The sequence below is a fragment of the Fusarium venenatum genome (genome assembly GCF_020744135.1).
Source record: "Fusarium venenatum strain MPI-CAGE-CH-0201 chromosome Unknown EDB82scaffold_3, whole genome shotgun sequence".
Taxonomy (NCBI): domain Eukaryota; kingdom Fungi; phylum Ascomycota; class Sordariomycetes; order Hypocreales; family Nectriaceae; genus Fusarium; species Fusarium venenatum.
The window spans coordinates 3,421,404-3,440,985 of NW_027072131.1; the positions used below are offsets into that span (position 1 = coordinate 3,421,404).

Below are 19,582 nucleotides of genomic sequence, written 5' to 3' on the forward strand. Positions count from 1 at the left end.
CACGTCGAATACGTAACCCGTTCTACCTCTTCAACCTAATAAAGGGTCTCGTGGTCTCAAATTGTGTCGCTCCCAACGATCAATTAACTCGCCCATCATGTCTGCGACTCCCGCTACCTTTTACGAGCAGCTGCCGCTGCCTACCATCGACCGTCCCTTTGGTATTCACCTGTGGCCCATCTTCGACAAGGCTTTCACTGCTGTTGTCGGCTACTCCGCCAATGACTTCAAGTTTGTGCCTTTCGAGACTCCCATGTCCACCCTCAAGTCGACATCGATCTTCATTGTCATCTACTACTGCATCATCTTCGGTGGTCGCGAGTGGATGCGCAACCGTGAGCCTTTCAAGCTCAAGGGTCTCTTCTTGATCCACAACCTCTACCTGACTCTGATCAGTGGTGCTCTCCTGGCTCTCTTCATTGAGCAGCTTCTGCCCACTGTTGTTCGTGGCGGTATCTTCCACGCCATCTGCCACTCTGAGGGTGGCTGGACCCAGCCCCTTGTCGTTCTGTACTACGTGAGTAGCCAACAATTTATCACATGCGCTCTAGCTGACATTTGCACAGCTCAACTACCTCACCAAGTACCTCGAGCTTCTCGACACCGTCTTCTTGTTCCTCAAGAAGAAGCCTTTGAGTATGTCTTCCGATTAATATACAAACAGAACTGCAAACTAACGTCTATAGCCTTCCTCCACTGCTACCACCATGGTGCTACCGCTTTCCTCTGCTACACCCAGCTCATCGGTTCCACCTCAGTCTCTTGGGTTCCCATCGTCCTGAACCTCCTCGTTCACGTTGTTATGTACTGGTACTACTTCCAGAGCGCTCGTGGTGTTCGTGTTTGGTGGAAGGAGTGGGTTACCCGTCTCCAGATCATCCAGTTCGTCATTGATCTCGGATTCATCTACTTCGCCTCTTACACCTACTTCACCTCGACCTACTTCCAATGGATGCCCAACGCTGGCAAGTGCTCTGGCGAGGAGTTTGCTGCTTTCTCTGGTATCATCACCATCAGCTCTTACCTCGTCCTCTTCATCTCTTTCTACTTCGCCACCTACAAGAAGCAAGGAAAGGCCCCTACCGGCCGACAGAGCCTCCGCCGCATGTCTCAGGCACCTCTTCCCGACCCTCACCTGGTCCAGACCACTCCCGTCAAGAAATCCAACGGTGCCACCACCACTGGTGCCAAGACCAGCAATGCCTCTACTCGATCCCGCAAGGCTTAAGTGGCTGGCCACACTGTTGAGATAGGATAATGCGTTGCAACCAATAAATTGACCTATCTCGATGTGTTGCTTTGGTAACGACTGCATAATGCTACGCGAGCATCTCAGCTATCATCGCGTTGGAGTTGGATGTAGATTGATCTTAGCGGCTTCAAACGTATATAAAGAACAGTTTGGAGATTTGCTATTCAAAAACGGTTGAGCTAAGCTGGTTTCACGGTTGAGACATGAATAATAGTCCTTATGTGGGCAGCAATAATGACGGAGGGTGTTGACGATGCTTCTCACGGGTTTTGTTTTACTAGGCGAACAGGGGGCATTTTGAGGATGGGCATGGTTTTTGGGACCAAAGTCTCGGCCGACTCAGTTCGGCCCCAGGCTACGACGATCTATCTAGAACCCTTGTAATCATTTCGCAGCTATGTATGATAGAATTATTGATTCCAGAGTAAAGTCTGGGAATGAATGACATTGCTAGATTACCCATAGCATACTCTTGTGTTTAAGTGGATCATATTTTCTAACGTTGGACCAACCTCTTAACTTTATTTCAGTTCTAGCAATATACTTTGAGCCTTTCGGGTTTGTAGAACATGATCGGCATCCATATCTACCACAGATGTCGACCCCGCGAAAGCGTAAGATCCATCCGTATTAGGTCTCAGGATGACTGGCTTGTTGTAGCCTGCGATGGCATAGAGATGATCGCCTTCCACAGCTTGATAGCCAACTGCACCCAAGTATCCCTCACTTGTCTCGAAAAATTGTAAATGTAGAGCAAACGGGCAGTAGCGATGTTGACATCTTTACGTCGCTGTTTAGTCCAGGAGCTGAGTTCTGCGGGGATATCTGGATTAATTCCAAATTGGGTCACATCTATTATTAAAAAAGCTAGGTTAAAAATGTCTTAGTCCCAATCATTGCCCAAGGTCTTCTAGACAGTATAAGGTAATACTTGGTTAAAGTAAGCGATTAGCAAGGCCAGGTTCATAGCGGTATCGACCATATCCCGAGTAGTGTGTTGAAGTGAGTTGATGCGTAATAATCAAATAATAGCCTGCGCTGCTGGAATACCGGATACGTAAAGTGAATTACGCGCCGTAAAAGAGCTTGCTAATGGCATGAACGATGCAAGAGCAGCGTCTTGGGTATCTCTCCCGTACTCCGTTGTCAAAGTGACTGATCCCATATCAACACCCCGAGCATATAGACTTTGCGTCTCCTACGCCTGCCAGGGACAGAAAGGCGAGCGGAGTGTGTACGTGCATCGTCTTTTGGGTGCGTGCAGCTTTCAACCATCCGGCGATATACTTGGTGTACACACGCGAGGCGTGGTTCTCAGGACTGTAGTTTGGGCTGATTGAGATATCAGACACTCCAAGAAGACCATAAATATGATCCCGATGATCAGTGGCTTCTAGATTGGTTGTGAAAGGAGAGACAATCCAGCCTTTGAATCCATCTGGGTCGGGTATCTTGGTACGTGCCTGAGCAAGGAATAACCAAGATATCATGCCCCATAGAAGTGGACTGCTTAGGAGATCCCATGCTGTATCTGACAAGAAGTCCGGCCGTTTCGTGTCGTCCCGCGTGCGTGTGATAGTGTCTTTGCCTTGGTGAAGATCACGGAGGGTGGACCAAGTCAGGTTGGCTTCTCCTGGGCTGATGAAAACCAATTGGCCGGCAAGGACGACCTCTTGGAATATCCATGCCTTTTTCCAATACTGATATTGTAGAAAGTCGGCCACGGCAGTCCAGGGATCGTTGAGATGATTGTTGGGGAAGTCAGGTCCTCTATCAAGACAAAGTTCCGGATGACCCCGTAACCACTCAACATTGAAGAGCGCGTTGGACGAAATGCTCCTCCGGGTGGTGTTGTGATCTATTACCTTGTCTATCGTATTGATGGTATTGAAAGAAAGGGAGTGGTCCTTCGGTCCAACCCATGCGAAAGTAACGTGGGCAAGTTGAAAGATACGACGCATGAGCTGAACTTGCTGAGATCTCTCTTCATGATCATTCTGGTTGATACATATTGCATCTGCCCAGAGGTATTGGCAATAAGATTGTGAGCGAAAAGGCTCGTCGCTCAAAATACGGAGGAATGCTGAGGCCAAGTTGTCTGGGATCTTGAGGGTGTCACCGTCGATTGTGATTTGGCCAAAGTGCTCGGGTTTGCCCCAGAGATATGACAGTGCTGCATATCTTGGTTTTTCGTCGAGTGATGCAGTAACGAGCTCAAATTCAGAAGATGGGTCTTGAGGGATCTTGAGTAGTCGGATTTGAGATGCTCCTGGGTTGAGAGGTTTGTAAAGACGTGAGGAATATCTCTGGCCTATCAAGTTTCTAGGGCAATCTCGCCATTTGGCTAGTTGGAAACGTGAGGGAGCTTGTAAGAAGCGGCGCATGGTTAACAGAAGACCGTGTCATTTTTAGTAACCGAGACGCATGTTGTTTTGCTAATATTAACGTGTTTTGTCAGCTTGTTCTGTTCCGACGTTTGGGCTGACGGCAATTAACCTGCCTTGCCAAAACATATTGATTCATGTCTTTGTGTCTGTGAGTACTCAAGCTCCAACCAAACAAAACGGACAGGCATATATGATGGATAAATTGACAAAAAATTGACAACCATATTAAGTTTATTAAGCAATCTACGATTTAGACCAGACAATATGGCCTTGGATATAAAACTGTAACGAGTTTTATATGCTATTACCGTTACTCTTTCAGCTCTCGGCCAGCATCTTCAGCTCATATATAAAGCAGCTAATTGACGTCATGTCAAGGGTCCAAACGTTGATATTAACCAAAAGCAAACAACCAGAAACAACTGCTAAGATTAATCACAAACCATGGCGACGCAGCAGCGTGTGTTTCTTCAATATGCCCCAAGACATGGATGTTTGAAGGATAACCCTTGTTGACTTTGAGGTGCTTCATTGGCTGCGTTTGCGAAAGATCCTCCAGTACGACGATCATGGAGAAAGAGACACGCTCAGGCTTTTGATTTGGGCTGGGTTTCTCACTAGAAACAGAGGCGCTTACACCAATGACACGTAACTATAAGATGATGGCTTACTGAGTGATTATCCCCCCTTTCCCCCAAATGCTGCTGACTGAATGTGACTTTGTTTAGGTACCTGTAAGGGGGATGGATAGGTGAGTATTCAACGTAATGCAATGCAATATATGTGGTGTTTGCTGGTTTGTGATACGCAGGACAAGTTTGACATTGAACGAGGAGGCAACCATCTTTGTCTTCGTCTTTGTCTTTATTCCATTCCTGGCAGCCAAGACTTTTTTCCTCGTTTCCGCCTCCCCCCTGTTGATCTGCCCGTGAACAAGGAGCAAGGAGGTCCAATCTTGGTGCTGATCTCTGCTGTAACCATTATCAAAGCGCCTGATCCAAAAGCCAAAGATAGATGGCGCGCTTCCAAACGCCACTCAGTCAACGCCTGAGGAATGCGGGCTGGCGGGGCCAGGCTAAGGCTGTATGTTGTTTGGAAATAGCGTTTATCTTGTGAAACATTGGAAGCTTGTCGTCCGTCCAGTCTATGCCAAGTAGAGATTCAAACGTTGCGATACTTCATTTGGTCTGTCAGACAGGCAGACAGTCAGACAGGCAAGTCAGGCACGCGTTTGGGTCTTTCTTTGTGCCTTCCCTCCATTGCAATTCGGACCTACAATATAATTGGCACGTGCTTTCTACCCCCGGTCGGAAAAGGCAGGTACTACCCTAGGGAACGTTGATGATACCCCTGTAATTACCCTTTCAATCTTTTTACTATTAATCGGTTCCCCAGAAATCAAACCCAATTGAATCGACGACTTGAATTTGAGGATCGACCGAACGTCTCTCTTAATAACGTCCCCCTCCTTCGCTTCCTCCCTCTCCCTCTCGCCTCTTGTCGATCTCTCTTCACTCACTCCGAGCCTAAGCCTTTGAAGTTTGCTCATTGTTTAATAGTTTTCTGTAGTGCATTTCTGTTCCTTCTCTTTCATATACAGCACGCCTTTCTCTCTGTATCTCGTTTTGTTCGCACCCTAAACCTTACCCCCCTGTCTCTATCCAGCTGTCACTTCAACCAGAACCACGACCAAACCACCACGCCAAGATGCGAAACCCCTTCCGACGTCGGAACAAGAAGGACAAGGCCGGCAGTGGCGGCCAGAGCTCTGACTTTGTCGTTCCTTTTGAGTTCCGCCCTCAGGGTGCTGGATGTCCACCTTTATATCCTCCAACTCGAAACTCAGCATATTTGCTTGCTCATCTACCACCAAAAGTCCTTGAGCGCATCTTCGCTTTCGTTTGCCCGCATTCCCTTGACGAGAGTTATGAAACTTGTGAAGGCAGTGCCAGTTCAAGCGACAGCGTCTGTATGCTATGCGACTTGCGCGATGTTGCTCACTGTGTCCAAGTCTGTCGCGCATGGCGTCCAAGCGCGGTCAAAGTCTTGTAAGTCGTGTTGTGGTAGTCCGATGACATACAGTCGCTAACCCCTGTCGGCCAGATATCACAGCGTTCGCATCGATCCAGTCCACTATTGCCGTCTAGAAGAATGGCTTGCCGAAAGACGAAAAAAGACCTCCCGATTCGACCGCAATGGCATACCTGAGGATCCAGCCCAGGCTCGCCTACGCCTTCTTCGGCGCACCGTTCGCGATGACCCGACGCGAATTGGAAAGTTTGTACAGTACCTAAAACTTCCGTACATGTTGCGCGAGTCTTCCCAAGTCGAGCTTGCACAGACCATCGCCGTTCTCCCAAACCTCAAATATGTCGATCTACCAGAGGGCATGTTTTGCGACGATCCTCATTATTCGACCCTCCGACTCGAAGTACAAGCCCGATGCCCGAACCTTCGAAAGATGACCTACGTTGGCGGCTCAGAGCGTAGTTTGGCCATGCTAGCTTCAGGGCAAGTGTGGCCGAACCTAGAAGTGCTAGAATTGAACGACCTCAATGTCGATCCTACAGTAATTAGAGCAGTTCTCGGCAGCCTCGGCAATCTACAGGCGCTGAAGGTGTCGAATACACCGGGCCTTTCAGATGAGGTCCTATCATCATCAGATGGAATGGCTACATTGCCCCCTATCAAAGAACTCGTACTTAAGGATACGCCTGGTGTGACCTTGAGGGGTCTCATTGCGTACCTGGCATGGCAGGAAACTCAGGAAGCCTTGAAAGTCCTTACGCTCAAGGATACCGGTGTTCATCCAGCAAGCTTGCAGGAGATCTTCACCATGGCTTCATCGCTCAAGACGTTTGCAATCCAGTCCAAGGTTACAGAGCAGTTCCCGAGCTCAATCGTTACTCGGCCATTCACATCACGGTCTCTGGAAACTTTGAGATATGAGATTTCACCAGCGTCAACAGGTCCCTTTGATAGCGTAACTATGGGCTACTATTCCCACCTCGCTTCATCTATCCTCGGCGGTGGCTTACCAAAGTTGAGGCAACTTTACGTTCATGATGAGAGTTTCCCCGACCAGCTTCAGGGGCTTCCACCCCCTAACGCTGCATTCGCCGGAGGCCATACACGCTCTGGTTCTAACTCGTCCGCAAAGTCGAACCCTGGGTTTGGCTTCTCGCCCTCCTCGAACTTATTACCAGCCTCGGCAAACCTCCCCATGCCTAGGAGGCCGGTATCACATGTCCAACCACCAAGCAAACGGTTCAGCTCGAACAATCCTTTTGCACCTCGCATGCCGACTTCCGCAGCTCCTACACACACACTCGAAGTCTTTACCAAGAGCGACGAGTTTGGCAAGTGGAACTTTGTGTCAGTTGATCCGATGTTTAAATCTGCCTCGACGTCTCGACGACCGATGAGCAGCTACGGGCTGGCGGCCGATGTGACTGGGTCTGGTTGGGATCGAGGGGATGCTCGACGTAGTGTTATGGTTGGCAACGGGACTGGTGTGTTTTTAGCTGTGCCTGGCCAAGGGGGCGATGGTGATGCATTTAGCGGGAGCTCTGATCCATGGCGACCTCAAAGCAGCGGAGGTTCGCCTCGGCGCAGTCGAGAACTATGGTGATGAATGTACCTCGTTCAGACTTGCAGGCAAGTTTACGGTTATTTCAGTAGGAATCTCATCTATCTGAGATGTCTTGACTGATAATATTTCCTTTATCCTGTACTTTTTGGTAGGAGATAGTGGCGAGTGGCTGGATTACGAGGTTATAGTGGATGAAAGGCAGTGAGTGAGATTGATATCCGCCGGATTGGTTGTTATGCAAAATACCCCAGCAGTTGTACAAATGATTCAAGTTGCTCGTATCGCTGGTAGGTGGAGGTAATTACTCTAGGTTAACTGGCAGATCTATCGATAGATCTAGAAGAACAGACTTTTGCAAAGAGCACAACAAGTTTCAGTGATATATGTCTTGTATTGATTTTAGCTTGTCTCTAAGAGATGGCTTATTCAGAACCCGTTGATCGGCAATAATATATTCCTGCGAGAAGTCTGATGCCTCGGCCTCAGAGTATCAGAGAACCTAGCTGCCTGAAATATAAGAGACAAAATTAGTAGGTCAGTTAATACATTAGCCTAAGAAGTCTGGTCTAAATATCCTGATGCATTAAGAATATGAATGGAACCAAGGGTCCTTTACATCATCACAACGTGCATGTACATCCAACTCAACTTGGGAGTTGCGAAATACTGTGCAAAGTCACTTGCCAGTTGGCAGTTGCATCACACATGCGCATCATGATTCAAGAGAACAAGCAAGATTCGTGACGTTTTGGGATTTCTAACCTTGTAGCACAATGCGTCGATCATTCTTTAATTCTCAAGTTTCATAAACTGCGTGCAGATTTTATGACGTTATTATGCATGGTGAGATCCCTGTTGGTTCAAAGGATGAGCCGAACTTACCCTGGACATGAACAACATTACACTGCCGGTTGACTATCAATAACAGACATGAGTTTTTTTCTTTCTTTCTTTCTTTTTTTTGAAGACGGGATGAAAAAAAAAACTTGTTACTGTGCTCTAGAAGCATACCTTCCCAAGCTACTAACTTGTGGGATCTTCGTTCAGGGAGGGATAAACTCATATGTTGAGAAGGACTTACACCGATGTGTCATGGTTTGCAAAGGAAAGGCAGCCACGAGCGAAGGAGCTATAGAAGCCTGTGGCACCGAGGTCTTATGCAACCATTCACATTTCTATATGACAACAGTAAAAGACGAGTCTCGTTCCATTATAAGTTGTTGAAAAGGGCCAGGCAAGCATCTAGGGCACTCGCAGCGCCTTCAACCTAAACTGATTCTGGATGGTTTATGAGAAAGGTGATAACGTTTTGGTTTAATAGCATCTTATTGAATATTTGGATCCGAGCCTGTACCTACCTACCTACTAGTATTAGTGCTCAACGTTGAATGTGGACAAGGAAACAACTCACCCACTGTTGTCAAAGATGCTACAGTGACATACAAACGACTTGCTTATCGTCGCTTTCGGCGCCTGCTTCAGCCCAGGCCTCATACTGGGCAACGGTATCAAGGCACTTCTAATCAACGTAGACGCAGTGACGGAACCTAGGAAATTGCTGCCAAAATGCATCCTCGACCCCAGGGCCGTCTCTGTCGACAGAGTGTTGGGGCGACTATTCCGAGAACCTCTCGCGCACGTGCTGCTTTGAGGCATTGTTGAGAGTTTCTTGATCTTCAATGATGACCCATTCAAGAAGCGGATTCAAAAGCGTCGATAGCTCTTTGAACTGAAGGTCTTCCTCTACTGACGCTTTCAAAAATTCAACGTAGCTCTCCCATAGAGGTTGAGACTCCTCCGTATACACAGTACGGAATATGACAAATCCCCACCGCTTGAAGTCAGTCGCTTGCGTGTCCCAAATGAGACTGGATAAGGGCTCGGTTTTTATCATGGTATGATTGATCTCTGGGATGGTGTCGAGGGTTGGAGCTACCCCTGAAGGGAGCTGTCGAATGCTGGTGATGATGCTGGGTATCTCGCCATAATAGTTACGAGGCATCCAAGGAGGCTGAGGAAGAGGACGCATCTTCGCTTGAATGATTGAGTAATAGACTTGTTCAATCGAAAGAGGAGATGAAGTCTGGTTGCCCAGTTTCGTTTCGGAGAGACATGGCTTCCTGACAGAGAGGTACCAGTAAACTTAAGGATTGATGCATTTGTCCTGCCACATCATGATGAGCTTTTCAAGCTCCTGAAGCCTATTCTAAGAAAGAAAGAAGGAAGTAAAACTCAATAAAAGTGGAAGAGAAAATTTAAAAGATTATTGCTTTTTGAGTATCTGTTACATACGTTTACAGCAGCTATTCGTTAGATTTGACATCGTATTTGGTAGTCAAGTCAGACAACCCGCCAATATCAACACACTCGAGTTATCATATGCATCATAAGGACTATTATCGCTTTACTGCTAAACTTGTGCCCATATTCCCTACGTTGGCGGATCCGGGCACTGCCGAATTTTCTGCCTCGTATTCATCTTGTGCGCTGTCAAGTATGGAGTCCACAGATGTTCTAGAACAAAACAAAGTCACGATATTTTTTTCCTTGGAAGAATTATGACAGAAAACATATTATTCGGTTACGATTGTGTAGATTGACTGGCTGACACACTCGATTGGGTACATGTAAAATCGGTGCACTCACTGTCAGTCCTTGGTTCTATTCTAGGTAGGTTTGGACGCCAGCTCAACAACTTTGCAACTCCGCCTCAGCTTAGTAACTTTGAATCTGTTTATAACAATGTTGGGGGGGGATTCTTATAAGAATAAAGCTTGTGTCTGACATCGGCTCTGACAAGTCCCGTGTCTCGGAACACGCACACCAAGAAGGTCGAGATCCTCTTACCGGATGTGTGTCAAGATTCACTGCCTCATCCTTTGGGGGGTATCTACACAGTCTAAAAGTGAATTTTGTTTCTGTTCTAACGAGTACCTCTTAGCGAGTATCTGTTTTGAACGGAAACAGAAAACAGAGAGAGGCCTTGGGGCTGTAAGTATTATGTGAGGGATGATATTGACGTGGGGTAGCTCTCCCTCTGTCAGCCATGAAACAAAGTCCAAGAATGAGCGAAGCAAGGGTGAAACTTTCCGAGAAACAGATTTTGCGGGGGTCTTTGATATAGCAAGGGAGCCAGCAAGTAACAGATGCAACATTCAGTAGTTTATAGCTGGGATTGACGAGGGAGGAATTCTATTGATACCCATCGGAATGGTTTTTTCGTCGGGTCTAGTTTCACTCCTTCGGGCCGAGCAGGGCTGGAACGTGGAGTAATAGTTTAGTTGTTTAGTTGATTGAATATTGAGTTGATATGGTTCTAGTCTGGCTGATGTTGGATACAACACCGAGTACCAGGCACTCTCCGAGGTGAAGGGGGAGTTTATAGCCACTAACAAATCAGTCAGCTCCGCAAGGAAGCGGACAATTGGAGAGTCTGGTTCGTATTTGAGTCCTTCTAAAGATACTATTATGGCTGTGCTTAGCCTTGTATTCACAGTATTTTCTCTCAACTTTTGACATGTCCACATCCAAAGGTGCTGGACTAGTAGTGCAGAATTATAGTTCTAAAAAAGGATGGCTGTCTGCTTAGAGTAGAGCCAAATTTAGAGTCCAACATGGGATGATGCTAATCCTGTAATGGTTAGTTGGATCGAATGTAGAAGTGGCTGTTGGACTCAGCTCTTCGCTCCACTGTGACGTTGCAGAAGCTCATGTGGGTTCTCGACGGATATGTGGTTGTGGCGGTGCGTGTGGCTTGCAGATGTCGATGTGGACCTGGGGAAGCTTTGCTTTTCGCTTCTGCAAGGCCAAAGCCATGGCGTCATTGAGACTCGACCAATGATTAATCCATGTCTATATACGAAAATCATCAACGCCAAAGATTAAGGGTTCAATTTTAGTCTCTGTTGGGAAAGATCTTATGAGTTTAACCTTGTCTTAGTAGGTTAGATGATCCCATCAAAATTCATTAGAATTGGATTAAGGGTAGACAATTGTTAGTATGGCTTGACTTGGTTAGACTTTTTCACCAAGACATTCCTTTCACAAGAGACAGCCGCCGCATTCAGTAGTCAAAACCAATACTCAAGGGCTTCAACATGTCAATATTGCCCTGTAGATCTCGTCTCTTGGCAACTCAAAGCCGCGCTCGTAGATAGTCATGACATGATGTGATATGTGGCTTTAAGAGCGGAGCGGAGGAAAATCTCGACCATCTCATCTCATCTCGGACGGAAATGTCACTATTTGACGTTATGTTATCATCGGATCCGGTCGAACCAGTACGATTCCGTCCATGTAGCACGGCACATACGCTTACTGTGTCGAGGTCTCACCTGGCTAGCCTTATCATGAGGATGCTCCTACAATTTTCTACGCATCTCTGTCAGGTGCAGAATTTGATACTGGAACGAGATTCTCCGTGTCCAGCCCAACCTGCGACACGAGAATTCACCAATCAGAGCTCGGCGTCTGTTTGGACCCTGTCCTGAGATTTGGGGACCCTGGCATGCTTGGCGTCTTTGCCGACCAACCTGAGACTCAAATGGCAAGGGGGAGAAGGGGAGAAGGGGCAAAATCGAAATCGAGGGGTTCGAGACTTGATGGGAAAAGTGCTGTAAATGGTGAAGCGTGAAAATGGGCAAAAAGGCAAAATAGGGACGCTGTGTCTTGTAGATTCCCATGTCATGTCGAGGGGGGGCCGACAAGGGAGTTTAGTTTAGTTTATTACATAGTATGATTTCGAGGTTCGTCAAATGGCGCACATGGTTCGTCGACATGGTCAAGGGATGGGGAACATGATCCGAGTAAAGGAACGTGGCCGTTGATGATTAATGTTGGCCTAGAGGTTATCTTTTTCCAGCAAGACTGAGTATTAAAAGCAAATGTCGGTCTGACAATAGAGAAAAGAAGAGGTGACTGAAAGTGGGTGTCTGGAAGAGTTCACAAGTATAAGACGTGATTGGTCAACCCTTGTCCAACTGGTTCGATGGACAAAAGGCGATCACCGATTTTTAGCGGGACTATGGGGACCAGTTGTGGGAGAGAGACTCGCCTTTGAGCTGGACGAGGGCGCTTCAACTAGGAGAGACTCTGTCCAATCTCGGGTCATGTACTGGTTTGTGTGTTGTCAAGTTACTGCATCTAACCAAAAGAGATAAAGAAACCTACATACAGTACAGTACCTGAAGTTGAGGCATTAGGTTAGGTTAGGTATAGGTACAGGTAAAGGTTGGCATCATAAATCTCTGTGCCTGCAGTACGAGAGATCCGCTTGCTGAGTTGGCCTCGCCTTGACATGGCATGCAATGCAGCATATCGCATCGTCCTGTTCTAGCGCAGTCTAAACAGGGACGGTCCATACCATGAAAGGGTTGAGATCAAGACTAGAGAATACCATCAACAGGCTGGCGTCTAGGACCCGTTCAGCCTGAGTATTTCACGATTGATAAAAACTATCTACACTGTCCTAGACTTTGATACAGAGAGTAATTGGTGATGTGTCTCGGACTCGACTCTGAATGGGTGTGGAGACTTGCTGCTGGTTTGACGCTGTGTTTGGATGTGATGGTCTTTAACTCTGCGACCTCGTCTTCGCCTATCACATCTCGCCATTCGATTTCATCCTCCCACCCATCACACACCAAACTTAATACACTTTTAGAGTGTATAGCTGAAAAAACACCACCAAAATATCACCACCAAAAAAGACAGCGTTTATTATTATAAGAACAACAAGCTGCTAGGGCGACCCTTAAAGCAGCCATTTCTCAAACATGGTTCAACGGGCGGCAAAAGCCAAGTCAAATCTGACACACATACACATAGCATGGTCAAGGTCAAGAACCCTGGGCTGTCAAATCTCCCTCATCCGAGATTCGTTTTCTGGTGTCGTGTTTGATGTGGCACCAGATACAGACTTTGCCTCCGAACAGGGTAGATGCTCAAGGTTTCTTACTCACTTGTGCAGATCATCAAGACGTACGCACAAACGAAAAAAAAAAAAAGACGGCTTGATGTTAGCCTTGGAAAACATGACAGACAGACAAAAGAAAGCGGTGTCGAGGGAGTTTTCGGAACTTTTCTCTCAAGCGAATGACTCTTTACAGTAGCTTGGCTAGCATCTGCATCTACATCTCTTTCTACTGCTCGTAACCCAAAAGATGCCCAATCACGGCATCTAGTCTAATTTAGTTATTGCAGCATGCAGCAGCAGTATGCAGGTTCTGCCAGCCCATCTCCTTTCAACTAACCTGTATCCTGCAAGCCTCACCACTTTGAAGAGACAGGGGCATGATGTCAAGAAGGCTATCGTTCACTATGGAAGCCTGACCTTGCTTGACCTTGATCGGGCTTGGCTTTTGTCAACCCTAGATCTGATAATTTTGTGAGAATGATTGCTCTGCTTGATTAATATTTTGCAGTTGTGGAAATGATATACACTTGGAGAGGCTGGTCATTCATATGTCCACGTTGTCTGGTGACGACGCCAATTGTCAATGATCCAGTCAGAGGTAAAGACCACGAGGAAAACCAGAGGCTGGGTTGATGATCGCATGCATCATACCTCTGTATAGTAGTTTAGTCATTTCGACACAATAAAAGAGAATTGATAAAACTAATTATGGAACATGAATTGTTTGTTCATTCATCATCCGCTGTCTCGGCTACAATTAATTCGTCATATTGTATCCGTGACTCCATCATACAAAGTTATCCGCAAACACGAGATGCAAGAGATGTAAACGGTTCCGGAAACATGTTAATCGGGATCTAAAGTTGCCGAAGTTTTGTCTCTGGCAAAACAAAACTGATTAGCGATCTTTTTCTTTTTTCTTTTTACTGTGTCACTGCTGTTGGACTTTGAAACGGCACTCGTTATGAGTAACCACAAGATGAGCGACGTTCTGGCACACGCCAAGGCTGGTTCAGGTTCCTTGACTGTTCATCTCGTGGTGGAGGTTGCAAGTGGCGTCTCCTCCTACTGTCATGTTTGCCTGTGAGTGGTTGATTTTGTGAAGGTCACGTAGCAGACACAAGAGAGTCGAGCCGAGTCTCGTGGCAGTTTTGTTTCTGTACCTGAAATACTAACGCCAGAGTAGAGACTCGATTCGACTAGAATCCAACTCTGTAGCCATTATTAATAACTCGTTCTATCGCGTAAAGTTCTGTTCCATCGCTTAAATCCCATCAAAAATGCTATGGCCTCTTTCTCTTCAACGACTTTTTCCTAGGCACAGAAAGAGAGTATCCATCATTTTATGGAGAGGCCAAGACCTGATACCCTGCGATGCCTGTAATGCCCCCCTGCCACAATAAGCGCCCCTGCCTCGTCAAGTATACAGTGTGACGCTCAGACAATCTTCACACGGTCATTCTCGTACCAGAAGGTGGCTCCCAGTGGATCTCACTCTGGGAAGGGACCTTGGCTTGGGCTGAACCTTGTGCTGCGCTTTGGAGTGTGAGTGCCCATCCTACTTTCAGTCATTCTCTCGAGACTGATATTAATCCTACCACTCCCCCCAGCCTCTTATTGAATTGTTCCTCCTCCCTCTGTAATACTACAAACCTCAATCATTGATTGATTCTTTCATACCTTTTGGTCATTTGATCCCTTGTCGACAAGAAAAAAGAAAAGACATTCTTTCCGCTTTCGTCTCTTTTTGTTCCTTTGTGTCTTGGATCCATTGTCTCACCGGCCACTACACGTCCACGATAATCAACACCTGACGACATTATTTCCCAAGGCCTCTCCTTCTATACCCCGCCCTCTTTCCAAAGGGCTCGAATTGGGAATTCAATAACATCGTCACAACCGTATATCGACAATGTCTCTCACAGTGACCCAACAACTACCGCAAAGGGAGCTTGATGCACCAAAACTTGATACTTCTCTCGCACAGCGACATTCACAGCCTCGACCTCAAATAGGATCATTATCCGTCGAGCCCCCAATCTATTCTCCCTCCGCCGATGCCGACGAATCTTCTCGCGAAAACACTCCCACAACCATGGTTCCCACTCAACGACAACTCGCTTCTGCTCCTGCTCTTCCCGCTAAGAGTGCCCTCCGAGCTTCAAGATGCTTGGACGGTCTCCTCACTCACAAGCTGACCACCCAAAGCCAAGCTGCTTTCTCTGCTCCTCATGATGTGTACCTTTCCTCTGAGGAGGATGCTTCCTCTTCTGCCGACGACTTTTCAGACTTTGAGACCGACTCTGGTAGTGATGAGTCCCTTGCTTCAGATCGACGAGGCAGCCGCGAGGACACTGCCAAGATGGTCTCGGTCGTCTACGCTGGAAAGCCTTCAGTGATTGACCTTCCTCGACGATCAGTGTCTCCTAGTCTCATCAGTGAAGCTTCTTCCCGACCTTCATCAAGAATGTCGACTCTATCTCGCCCTGCCAGCTGCCTTCGCAGAACATCAACTCTCCCAGTCACACTCCCCGTTCTCGACCGCCGCATGTCTTTCTGCACCACCTCTTCAGGATCCGTTCTACACCCTCCACGAACTAGCAGTATGGGCACTGGCCGCCTAGAGAAGCAAAAGCCAGACTTTCTCAGCATTGACCCTTTTGCGACCAAGGCTGAGCCTGAAACTAAAGAAGAGTCAAGTGAGAGACCCAAGACACCAAAGTCCCCTGGTGTATTCAAACGCACACTGAGCTTGGTCAAGAAGCGAAGCCGACCTTCTCTCAACACGAACTTCGCCAGCCAGTCCAGGGATAACCTTTCACTCTACACACCTACGCTGCATATGGAGCAGGTTCGGGAAGAGCCAGGTACCGACTCGGAGGACAGGGCTCCTAAGCCCATCCTCCAGAAGGCACCTACCTACCACGAGTTTGCCCAAAGAAGGATGTCATCAGCCCCAATGTCGCCCATGTCACCTATGTCCGAACCCGGATCGCCAATGACACCCAACAGCACCCGCAGCCGCCTAAGGCAGGGACTGGCAGCAGCCGCGCGACGACGAAGCGTCAAGGTTTAAGCAACACATACTCAACACAAACACTTGGCTTTTTTGTACATTTACGAATTATGACTGGGCAACTAAACGGATAGCGGGTGCAAGACGCCTCTAATATTTTCCTTTGTCTTACTATTTTCTGTATCCGGCCCAAAAGGGTCTTAGGGCAAAGGGCACCAGGCGCACTCATGGGATATCTTCTGCTGGACAAGAAAAGAAGCCGGCGTTGTATTGTATTAACTCACCACTCGAAACTGAGCAAGCGGCGTTCTTTGGGATTTAGACATATTGATACACATATACACACACATACGCTTTGCAAGCGTGGATGACCTTGGACAGGTCTCTTGTCAGATAGGATAGGTGGAAGATGAACCCAGCCGCAAAAAGACGGTGAAAAAAAGGGAATGCATCAATAAACAATACCACGAATGAATATAACAAACAATACCTACAACATTTACAATTGGTCTATTCTGTGAATACTACGTTGGGTCTGAGAATGGTTTGCATGCATTATGCTCGAGGTTGCGCTAACAGATGCGGTGAAGTGGTTGCTTTAGCTCGGCGCGACCGGTGCAAGTACCTGAATCTGGGGTTTAACTCTGCAGCCACCGACAACATCAAGCACAATGGAGGCTTGTAGGGCTAAAACTAAGGGTATTGATGAGTGCTAGCTATTGTGCTCTATAACTGTTTTCGTCTATAGGTTTCTGGTTACATGCCGATTCTTCCATTGAGAACCACCGGATTTGGAATAACTGTAGTTTGTGTGTATAATTCTTGGCAACAAAGTGTATGTAAACGACTATCGATTCGACTAACTCGAATGGTAGCTTCCCCTGTTCCTCTTTGCTTCTGTTGTTGCGGTGATGAGGGAGAGGAACCATAAGTCAAATCACGACAGGGTATAAGTGAGAGATACTGGGGAAGTACATGATGCTGACGTAGGATGGCGGGCAGATTCAAAGTAGACGAGATGTACTTGCCGCATTCGGTAGGTGGGAAATTGAATCGACAAAGTCCACGGACATTTAATAGCAGTAGCCTCTCAAGGTAATCTCGGGATGTCACTCAAGATATGAGCGAGGCTGGTATTATATACTAAGCAAGTTCTAGAAGGAGAGAAGAATGAAAAGCATTGACGTATAATGATGGTCCCGTCATTATTTCGGCTCGCTTATAGACTACAGAATTGAACATTTGTTGAATATTTACACGAGATAGTCCGTCAAGGTACAGACAGACAGTGGAAAGAGAATCCCCTGAGCACGTGGGGTGATTGATGTTCCCCCCTGTCGCTGTTAGTTCAACTCGATAGGGAAATTCATATTTTTTATTATTGAGATCTACCCCTTGAAATGCAATCACCCCCAGGTCCAGCTCAGCTTATTAGTGAGGTTACGGACGGCACAGAATATGAGAGGATCAATTGAAGGATTTGGGGTCTGTATGTACGCGTATGTACTTGGGGTCTCTTACAATACTGTGCTGCTGTCATTTATTACAGACTAGTCGTATTTGTCAATAATTAATTCTATTTCCGCCATCTCCTGAGTCAAGTGTATTACCTTTTATTTAGAAAACGCACAACCAACGGAAGGAAGCTCTACTACACTTGACTACACTCAGGGGAAACGAAGAAAACCCCACCGAGACGGGATTAGGATTAGCTGTGGATCGTGAAAATGGAGACTGAGACTGGGACTGGGGGTGGTAGAAAAGGTCAAGGTCGAAAAGTATCCGTATCTGGGCTTGGCTTTGAGATACTGTACGGGGTTTTGAATGTAACGGTATGATGTCTTACTTTGCTTTTCACTGAATGGGCCTATGGTTAATGCAACCTTTTGTTTCTTTTTGCTCCGGCATACTTGGATGCACGTGCGAAAAAGCAACCAACGATATGGAGAATTAAACGGGTTTGCATATCCTTTATCACATATTTACATACATACACATGGCATGATTATTTCCCCAATGTTTCGCTTTTATTACACGTTGTGAGAAGGGACGATGACTGTCAAGTAGTCAGTCATTCATTCTACTATACCGAGGTAGACATCAATTGACCGTCTTTTCAAAAGTGGACTCTATTCAATGTCTAGCCTCGTCTACTAATGTTGACTAATTGTTTCTAGCTGCGATACTAGCTTCGACCAACAGCTGAAAAGTAAATCACTCTGTGACAGACATATCTCGTGTCAAATAGCGTCAGTGTCTCAGGCCTTTCCAAGACACAGAACAGACCTGACAGGAATTGTGATGTATTGTACAGTTACAGTAACTAACTGGTTTCTTTCTCTTGCGTGATGTGATAAGATCCTTGCTTGTGGAGAGGCTAAAAAACGCACGTTCTGCTCTTCGCTTCGCTTTGGGCTCAATTTCCTTTTGGGCTTGGACCTCTTGAGGGCGCCTCGCATGATGTCGAGGTACTGGAACTGATGGAAATGTGGCTGGGAATGAGCAAAAATAAACCAAGACCAACAACGCCAGGGGAAATCCGTTCAACGTTGGAGCTATGGACGGCCAAGGCGTTTGACTTTGCACGAACTGATGGCTCTAGAAACAAAACATTACTTACTAAGATGAAGAAACAGTCACAAGAAGCGGTCAAAAAACCAATAGTTCATCCACCATTTTTCGTCATCATACTGCTGACCTCTCCGATGCAACCGTTTTCAAACGCTGGTGCTAAAAGAGAGTTGCACTGGGAATAGAGATTGGCGCTGATAATATTACTATCGTGGACTTTGCCCGCAGATCTTGGCGTGTACAGATACTTGGACCCTGAAACATAACTTCTTTGACCATCATGCAAGCGCTGCACTGTGAGATACTCGTACCAGATCTTCTCTGTAGCGTGCTTCTCGAGTAATGGTTCCTACAGTAAGCTGGTGATCTTCGTCTGGGGGAAATTAAACCCGTCAAGTTTCGGCCTCTTGTGTTGAACGATCGGCGATTCAAATTGCCCTGTTGAATCTCTTAGTCCTGTGCTAAAACGTCTACGAGCTGGTACTTGCGGTGGCTGTTGATGATGGGTGGAGCGGTTCGTTGCTGAAGATATATTAAGATGTACGCGTTCTACCAGGTAGATAAAGACCTGCAAGATCCCACAGGATGATAAACACCAGGATCTGGGGTTCTGTCTGAGTCTTGAGATTATGTCTGTTGAGCAAGTCTGGTTGAGCAGCTCCACAAGGTCCTGACTCGCAGTTAGAAGCTATTTCCAACATTTCCCTCTCTCACCTCATCGTGGCACGTGCTCAAGCTTATCAACGCTGCCGTTCCAGATTGATACTGCACGGGGTCGTAGGCATAAACGTGCGCGACACAGTAAGGTGAATTCTTTGGAGTACTTTCATCTTCGTGACAGCGATATCCC

At 46.8% G+C, this 19,582-nt stretch overlaps 5 protein-coding genes across 5 annotated transcripts; 3 read left to right on the forward strand and 2 right to left on the reverse strand.

Annotated features, from left to right (window-relative positions):
• Window positions 1-97: 97 nt before the first annotated feature.
• On the forward strand, window positions 98-1,228 carry EDB82DRAFT_546757 (GNS1/SUR4 family-domain-containing protein; the record flags this gene model as incomplete). Its single annotated transcript, XM_025727390.1, has 3 exons — window positions 98-517; window positions 567-636; window positions 687-1,228. The coding sequence occupies 3 exons, from the start codon at window positions 98-100 to the stop codon at window positions 1,226-1,228; spliced, it is 1,032 nt and encodes a 343-aa protein (XP_025581861.1).
• A 1,190-nt stretch (window positions 1,229-2,418) lies between these two features.
• EDB82DRAFT_526889 (heterokaryon incompatibility protein-domain-containing protein) lies at window positions 2,419-3,636 on the reverse strand (the record flags this gene model as incomplete). Its single annotated transcript, XM_025727392.1, has 1 exon — window positions 2,419-3,636. One exon carries the CDS (start codon window positions 3,634-3,636, stop codon window positions 2,419-2,421), a length of 1,218 nt encoding a protein of 405 aa, XP_025581863.1.
• A 1,371-nt stretch (window positions 3,637-5,007) lies between these two features.
• On the forward strand, window positions 5,008-7,603 carry EDB82DRAFT_239437 (uncharacterized protein). Its single transcript, XM_025727393.2, has 2 exons — window positions 5,008-5,687; window positions 5,743-7,603. The coding sequence occupies exons 1-2, from the start codon at window positions 5,347-5,349 to the stop codon at window positions 7,268-7,270; spliced, it is 1,869 nt and encodes a 622-aa protein (XP_025581864.1). The 5' UTR covers window positions 5,008-5,346; the 3' UTR covers window positions 7,271-7,603.
• Window positions 7,604-8,081: 478 nt separating this feature from the next.
• EDB82DRAFT_577109 (uncharacterized protein) lies at window positions 8,082-9,260 on the reverse strand (the record flags this gene model as incomplete). The annotated part of the gene is made up of 3 exons (XM_025727394.2): window positions 8,082-8,585; window positions 8,675-8,726; window positions 8,871-9,260. The coding sequence occupies 3 exons, from the start codon at window positions 9,258-9,260 to the stop codon at window positions 8,557-8,559; spliced, it is 471 nt and encodes a 156-aa protein (XP_025581865.2). The 3' UTR covers window positions 8,082-8,556.
• Window positions 9,261-14,614: 5,354 nt separating this feature from the next.
• EDB82DRAFT_506254 (uncharacterized protein) lies at window positions 14,615-16,663 on the forward strand. Its single transcript, XM_025727395.2, has one exon. The coding sequence runs from the start codon at window positions 15,058-15,060 to the stop codon at window positions 16,219-16,221; it is 1,164 nt and encodes a 387-aa protein (XP_025581866.1). The 5' UTR covers window positions 14,615-15,057; the 3' UTR covers window positions 16,222-16,663.
• Window positions 16,664-19,582: the final 2,919 nt, after the last annotated feature.

Coding starts and splice junctions, on each gene's coding strand:
- EDB82DRAFT_239437 (XM_025727393.2), top strand. CDS start 5,347: ATGCGAAACCCCTTCCGACGTCGGAACAAGAAGGACAAGGCCGGCAGT. Junction 5,688..5,742: donor CCAAGCGCGGTCAAAGTCTT/GTAAGTCGTGTT, acceptor CCTGTCGGCCAG/ATATCACAGCGTTCGCATCG.
- EDB82DRAFT_506254 (XM_025727395.2), top strand. CDS start 15,058: ATGTCTCTCACAGTGACCCAACAACTACCGCAAAGGGAGCTTGATGCA.